Raw genomic sequence first — 7,973 nt, 5'->3', positions numbered from 1 at the left:
TGAGATGTCGTCTCTTAACTACAACGCGAAGCATCCTATTCTGATTCCAAAGAACTTTCCAATTGCTGATAATGTACCTGCACACTGGAGTGGCCGTTCACGAATCTGCGTGAACAGTACTGGATTCTGGGTTAACGCAACATTGTCCAAAAAGTGGTATTCCAGTGCAAACGCTGTTTCCTTCAACGAAAAAGCACAAGTAGGCCATATCATGGGAGATCTACTATCACCTCGAGTTCAAGCAAGCCGCTGCTTTCAACATACCAGCTTGGATTATGCTGGCCCAATCTCGGTCAAAAAAACAAGTGGTCGCACACCACGGATCGAAAAGGCATGGACTGCAATATTCGTATGCCTAACAACTAAGGCGCTCCATATCGAAGCTGTGAGCGATCTAATCACCAAGGCGTTTATCGCAGTGTTTTAACGATTTATAGCCCGCTGATCTAAGCCAACTGTTCTCTATCAGACAACAGCACCACATTTCATGGCAGCAGACGCGTACTCGATGAAATGAGGATACTGGCTGTGGACCAAATCAGAGACGAAACATTAGCTAATTTCTTTGCCACCGAGGGAATAATGTGTCGCTTCATACCGCCTTCTGCGCCACACTTCGGAGGTATATGGGAAACCTGAGTTCGATCTATCAAGTTACATATGAAGAGGTTAATAGGATCTGGGGCTCCCTACACTGCTGCACCGGAACCATCCCGTTTAGATGTTCCTATCAACCGCTTAGAACGATGGAATCAAGTGCAATCAATTTACCAAGGCTTTTGGAAACGTTGGCATACGGAATACCTCACCTCGTCGCATGAGCGTACAAAATGGCAACTGGAGAACGAGAACTTGAAGGGCGACACCCTGGTCGTACTTAAGGAACCCAAGGATGGAGGTAACTCCATCCAAATGCATTCTAGGAGGTATTACGGAAGTGCTGTAACGAACTGATTTTCTTGATTTTAATGCTCGCTACGAATATCGTGCGGCTAGCTCAGAAAATGTAAGTGTTCGTCATACCAAATTTATATAAACGTGACCACCCTATTGATCAGTGAAAACGCACAGAAAGATTGGGAGTATACCAGGATCTTTTATTCGCCAACTTGACCCTCGGCCTGGGTTTTGTATTGACAATATGCTCCGCCGTCGGCTCCTTCCCACGTTAAACGGCTCGCTGGGTTGTGATTGCTGACTAGGGTGAACAGGCACTGTGCTCTCAAGGCCTTTCGCAGTCGCAGCCTCCTGTCCCTTGCTGGCGCCGGAAGCTGCCAACGCAGTCTCTGTGTCAAACGCCAGGTTCTAGACGAACGCTTCCACCCTACCCTCTCTGCCGCAGACTTTAGAATTCGACGTTTCTGATGCTCACACGGCGCTCGTTGTCCTTGCTCTGCCTCCGGATATAACGACATGCTCCGCTCCTTGTTGGCGTAGCGCTCACGATTCGGTAAGCTGCCGTTCTGGGAGTCTCGCGGTGAACTGCTGTGCTCTCAACGCATACGCCTTTTGAGACACTAGCTGAACAAACGCTCGTCCTTCGGGCTAGTCGCACCAGGACCTTTTACAATTCCTGCAGTACGATCAGGCATACGCCGGTGTTCGCCAATGCAGTCCTTGTAGTCAGGCAGCTGGTGCTAGACAACTTTCCTTCTGAGTCCACGGTTCCTTGTCGAAGGTTTCTATTTGTTCAACTCTGTCGGACTCGCCGGGTGGGAGGCCAAGTTCAAATCGCGACAGAAGTTGTGACATATCGCCTGGACTTAGCCGAGTGATGCCGTAAGGACCTCAGCTACCTGTGTCTCAATTCGGAGACTTTAGCTTTAAGTCCCGAAAATCTCGACGTAACGATCTTGTTTCCTTGATGACTCCACACGGCTCTACTTGGCTCCTCACGTTGTTTCACTGGTTACTGGTTCACTTGATGACTGTTACTTGTTGACTTGGTAGAAATCGACTGATCCAGCTTCCTGCGCTCGGCCTGCTTATATAGGCCTCTGTTTACCGCCAGTTATCGGCGTCTCCTTGCCATCTGGTCCAAAGTTCACGGCTTTACCGTTCGACCTTTCGCCCTCTGTGCACGGCACCAATATCAGGTTCCGAAGTCCGGTGCCGTCCAGTAACTTCCTTCTGCACACGGCCCTTCGCTGCTCTCTTTTATAGCCATCTCTCTCTCTGACTCTCCCTGTCCTTGTCTGGTTCTCAAGGCACCACACACGTTACCACGGGCTAGTGGTAAAGGGTATATTGTATTAAAAAAGTATTTAAAAGTATGTAACAGGTAGAAGGAACCGTTTCCGACAATATAAAGAGCAGCGAATTTGTGTGATTAATTTCCCCGGGGAAACTTGTCAATGTGTGTGTGGTTTTATATTGTTCCTGTGTGCTCTGCAGCTTCTCTGCATAAGATAATGTCATTGTGTTTTCTTGTAGTATTGTCAATGCAGTTTGGCAGATGGCGCCAGCTATAACACGAATGTTTTCTGAGGGAATATTTATTTTAAAATTTGTTATCTGAGTAAAGGGTATCTAATAGTCGGGGAAATCGACTATAGCGTTCGCTCGGGTTTTATTTTACACTAATTTTAGTCAGAAGTTTTCAACGCAGGGAATATAAAGCATACATATTTTTGATCAGCATCACTAGGTTAGTCTATTTAGCCATTTCCTTTTGTCTGTCCATCTCAGTCAGTTTCTACGCAAACTAGTCTATATGCTGTAGTCGTCGAATCCGGCTCGTTCCGAAAAAAAAACAAGAAAAGAAGCTAGCATCGGCAAGTTAAAGTTTATATTCCCTTGCACTTGTTGCAATAATTTAATATTCTTTGAGACATCATAATTTCGATGTATATGGGTATATGTTTGTAAACATTAAAGCTATGACAATTTTCTACTCAATTATTCGATCTTCAATGGCAGGTATGTTAAATGTTATCGCCTTCTGATTTTAATAAAATTAAAGCATAATTCTGAATTTGTAAACTTTTACTATATCAAAAAATTCAAAGCATAGAGGAGTTACATTTTTTTGTTTTAATTTTCCGACTGTTCTTATATATACAGTCGGCCGATTTTATTGAAACTTGAACTTGTCTATATACTATAGTCGTCCAATTGCAATAGAAAGACAGATTTTGGGAAAGACAGACGGACAGACGGGTCGGAACTGTTTCCTTCACTGCGTTGCAACTTCTGACTGAAATTATAATAGGTTAGTTTTATAATTTTAGAATTACGTCTAGAATTAAACAAAATTTAAATTCAAAAAAAAAAAAAAAAACAAGAAAAGAAGCTAGCATCTGCAAGCCGAAGTTTATATGCCCTTGCATTTGTTGCAATAATTTAATATTCTTTAAGACATCATAATTTCGATGTATATGGGTATATGTTTTTAAACATTAAAGCTATGACGATTTTCTACTCAATTAATTTCGCTAAAAAAGTGTACAAACGATCTGAACTGTTACGGCTGGGTCATAACAAAAATTTAATATAGAGGGGCCGATTGGGATAGCTCGCGATTAAGAACTCTAATTTGCGAAAGTTCCAAATTGTAAGTTTAGAAATAAAACAACAACAAAGACGGAGAAATCTAGCACGACGGCATTGTTCTCCTCGAGAAGCATCCACATATTTTTCAAAGTTGTCTGATATCGGAGGCTTTGAAATTATTCACTTACTGGACCAGCTTAATAAAACCTCATCGGGAAATTCATGCGACATAAAACCTTTTATTCTTCAAGCCAGTGCCAATATGTTTTGTCAATATATGTGTTCAGTCCGGTTCGATTACAACGACAAAGATTTTCAAAAAATTGTTGAGTACTTTGATGAAATCTTTTGGGAAATTAACCAAGGATATTCTTTTGATTTCTTACCGTGGTTAATACCGTTTTACAATAATCACATAAAAAAATAGTTAATTGGTCCACTACAATACGTACATTTATTTTAGATAGAATTGTCAACCTTCGGGAAATAAACGTTAATTTAGAAGAGCCTGACAAAGTTTTTACTGATGCTTTGCTAAAAAGTCTAAAAGAAAATCAAGATGTATCGCGTAATACAATAATTTTTATGCTTGAAGATTTTATTGGGGGGCACTCCGCGGTTGGGAATTTGGTAATGTTGGCACTGGCGTACATAGCTAAAAATTCATCGATTGGTCAACAAATTAAGCAAGAGGTACATATCGTTTCCAATAAGGGCTTAAGAAGTATTAGTCTTTATGATATGAATGTAATGCCATATACAATGGCTTCGATTTCAGAAGTATTACGATATTCGTCGTCTCCTATTGTTCCTCATGTAGCTTTGGAAGACACAGTAATATCTGGATTTGGCGTTACAAAGGGCACAATCGTTATTATAAATAACTTTATTTTAAATATGAACGAAAAAAACTGGAGTTGTCCCGATCTATTCGAGCCTGAGCGATTTTTAGAAATAAAGAATATATATCACAAAAATCATCCGTTAAAATTGATTGACTTTGAAAGAAGGTCGGAGGAATCAGACCTCTGTGGTAGCTTTGACGAACAGAGAAACAGCAAGTCGGGTGAGATTAAGCTAGACAGATTTGGAAAAAAAAATTAACACTTTGCTTCAGCTCAAAAAGACTATTCCTCATTTCTTTCCTTTCAGTGTAGGTAAGCGCACATGCATTGGACAAAACCTCGTAAGGGGTTTTGGTTTTCTATTACTTGCAAATATTATAAAGAACTATGTATAATGTTAATACTGCTGACATTTCAAAAATTAGATTAGAAAAATCGAGCGTGGCTTTGCCGCCAAAATGTTTTAAGTTATTATTGCGACCAAGATCATAAATTTGATTGCATAACATTTATGATAATAATTTGTAAAGAGATCAACATTCCAATTATACATTCAATAGACAATAATCTAATAATACCTGCTTGTTTTAAAGTCGTTAGACGAATTTATATAAACACGTCTCACAAAGAAATACTTATTAAAATCCAATATATATCCGATGGTGTATTAATAGCAAGCACCATAGGTAATTCAAATAATACATTTGTCCGCATTTTAAATGCGACGGATGCTAATAAAATTATGAACATTACTAAAATCGATTATGAGCCATTATATAACTATCAAAATCCACAAAATACAGAAATCAGAAAAAACGAAGTCATATCCAAAAAAGAACAATTAAAAAATGTTCCTGAAATATTTAAAAGTACCCTCACTAAATTATGCGTCAAATTTACTGATATATTCGGACTAAAAAAGGAACCTATATCCTCAAATAACTTTTATGAACAAAAAAAAAAAAGGTTGAAGGATGACTTTCCAGTTTATATTAAAAATTATAAAACAACAAAAGAAGAATTCGATAAGAATTCGAAAAACTTATTAAATATGGCATAGTAGAACCCCCTGTATCAGAATACAATAGCCCATTACTTCTCGTACCCAAAAAATCACTTCCTGGACAGAAGAAAAACGACGGAGATTAGTTATCGACTACCGACAAAATTATTAGCAAATAAATTCCCATTACCTCGAATTGATGATATTCGCGATCAACTTAGCAGAGCAAAATTTTTTCAAATTAATTTAGAAAAAGACTTCATTTTCAACGAGCACTGGTTCAAACTGTTTCAAACGATTACACTATGGCATAAAAATAGCCCCTAATTCATTTCAAAGGATGATGACACTAGCCTTTTCGGGACTAGAACCATCACAAGCTTTCCTTTACATGGATGACCTGGTAGTAATAGGTTGTTCTGAAAATCATATGATCAAAAATTTAACTAACGTATTTACCCTATGCCGAAAACACAATCTCAAACTACACACAAATGTTCATTTGTTATGCACGAAGTCACATTATTGGGTCATAAATGCATAAAGAAAGGAATTTTTTTTTTTTTAATAATTAAATGCAGATGAATCAAGAAGATTCCCAGCTTTTTTGCAACTATTACAGACGTTTTATACCAAACTCATCTTTGCAAGAAAAATGTTACATTAAATTGGACACCTGAATGTCAAAAAGCCTTTGAATATCTTTAAAATGCATTAATTCAACCAACCCTTTTACAATACCCAGATTTCAATAAGGAATTTAGTATAACAACAGATGCCAGTAAGCAAGCTTGCGGAGCAGTTTTAACCCAGTCATATGATGGGGTAGACCTCCTAATAGCATACGCCTTTAGAACATTTACAAAAGGCGAAACTAGCAAGTCAACAACTGAACAAGAATTAGCAGCAATACATTGGGCTGTAAGTCATTTAGACCATATGTTTACGGTAAACCCTGCACCATTTAACATATCATAAGCTTTTAACATATTTATTTTCAATGTGGAATGAACAAATATGTGGCAGATGCCTTGTCAAGGATAAGCATCAAAGAACTTAAAGATATTAATAGACAAGTTTTAAAAGCCACTACAAGATTAAAAAGTAGACAGAAAAATAAAAACTGGGTAGTTTCAAAATCAGATTCGGATTTGCAAAAGCAACCGACAGCTTCTAAGCATAAAATATTGACGTCATTCGCAATAAAGATGTTAAAAAAGTAGTGACGTTGCATTTAACAGCATCAAACTTGTATGCAAGAATAAAAGTTGATGATCTATATACCAATGGAATATTCGATTTAGATACATTTTTCCAAAGGCTTGAAAAAACAACCGGTATAAATATGATTAACCAACTTATGATGGCACAGAGCGAGATAATCTTTGAAATTATTTCAATAGATATATTCAAAAATATGGGCAACAAAATATTAATGAAATTAAGAGTAGCGCTACTCAAGCCGGTGAACACAATAAATAACAAAAAAGAAAAAGAAGCTATACTGTCTAGACTACACAATGATCCAATACAAGGTGGACATATAGGAATTACGAAAACGCTAGCAAAAATAAACCGACATTGGTATGGGAAAAACATGATACGTGACGTTGCAAGCTAAGTGAAAAAATGTTTTCAAAGCCAACAGGCCAAAACAACGAAACATACAAAAACGCCCTGGACTATTACAGAAACTCAGGCATTTGATAGAGTTTTAGTGGATACGATTGGTCATTACCTAAATCAGAACAAGGAAATGAATACGCAGTCACCTTAATTTGTGACCTAACAAAACATCTTGTTGCCATTCCAATCCCGGATAAAAGTGCAAAAACTGTAGCAAAGCTATATTTGAATTCTTTATTCTAAAGTACGGTCCAATGAATACATTTATTACAGACATGGGAACCGAATATCAGAATTCAGTAATCAATTATTTATGTAAATATCTAAACATTGAAAACATAACTTCTACCGCACACCACCACCAGTCTTAGGTACAATCATACATGTCGTCTGACAAAACAGATTAGGATGTTTGGCTTATATACTTTACATATTTTTTAACACTACATATGAGCTTGTTAGTAAAACGCCTTAATTAAACATTTTATGTAACACTAATGACAATATTACACCTCTATATAATATAGATGATTATGCCAAGGAATCAAAGTTCAGAGCACGATCAATGATTGAACAAAATAAAAAACGGCAAAAACAAATATATGACAAGCATACTAAAGATTGTAAATTAGAAGTAGGAGATTTTATTAAAAAACGAAACCGGTCATAAACTAGATAACCAGTATTTAGGAAACTATGTAGTAATTGAAATACTAATATTAAGTTTCACGACTTTCGCACTCTATTGAGACCATGACCTTCCTTCGACAAATTCTCGCAATCGACTGATTTATGGCGCAATTTCTTGGTATGGGCCTTTCAGGGAAGAGAGTGATGGCTATAGATCAACCTGATAAAAAGAGATGGAATGCTGCTTGCGAATCTGGCTGATGTCATCAATTGCATTTATTGTGAAATTCAAAACAGTGTGTCCCCATATCAACTACGAATAGAGGGCAACCAAATCAACTAAAGTATCCCTATCCCACAATCGGCCATCCTGCATC

The 7,973-nt window shown here is 37.6% G+C and overlaps 1 protein-coding gene across 1 annotated transcript; it reads left to right on the top strand.

The window, feature by feature from the left end:
- Positions 1–513: 513 nt before the first annotated feature.
- LOC128263992 (cytochrome P450 307a1-like) lies at positions 514–4,649 on the top strand. Its single transcript, XM_052999276.1, is given in 5 exon segments — positions 514–622; positions 743–898; positions 3,624–3,905; positions 3,908–4,558; positions 4,645–4,649. Coding segments are annotated over 5 exon segments (1,203 nt in total).
- The last annotated feature ends 3,324 nt before the right edge of the window (positions 4,650–7,973 follow it).

The sequence above is a fragment of the Drosophila gunungcola genome, unplaced genomic scaffold (genome assembly GCF_025200985.1).
Source record: "Drosophila gunungcola strain Sukarami unplaced genomic scaffold, Dgunungcola_SK_2 000042F, whole genome shotgun sequence".
NCBI classification, from domain to species: domain Eukaryota; kingdom Metazoa; phylum Arthropoda; class Insecta; order Diptera; family Drosophilidae; genus Drosophila; species Drosophila gunungcola.
The sequence above is the reverse complement of the archived record's forward strand: the minus strand, read 5'-3'. Positions and strand labels throughout refer to the sequence as shown.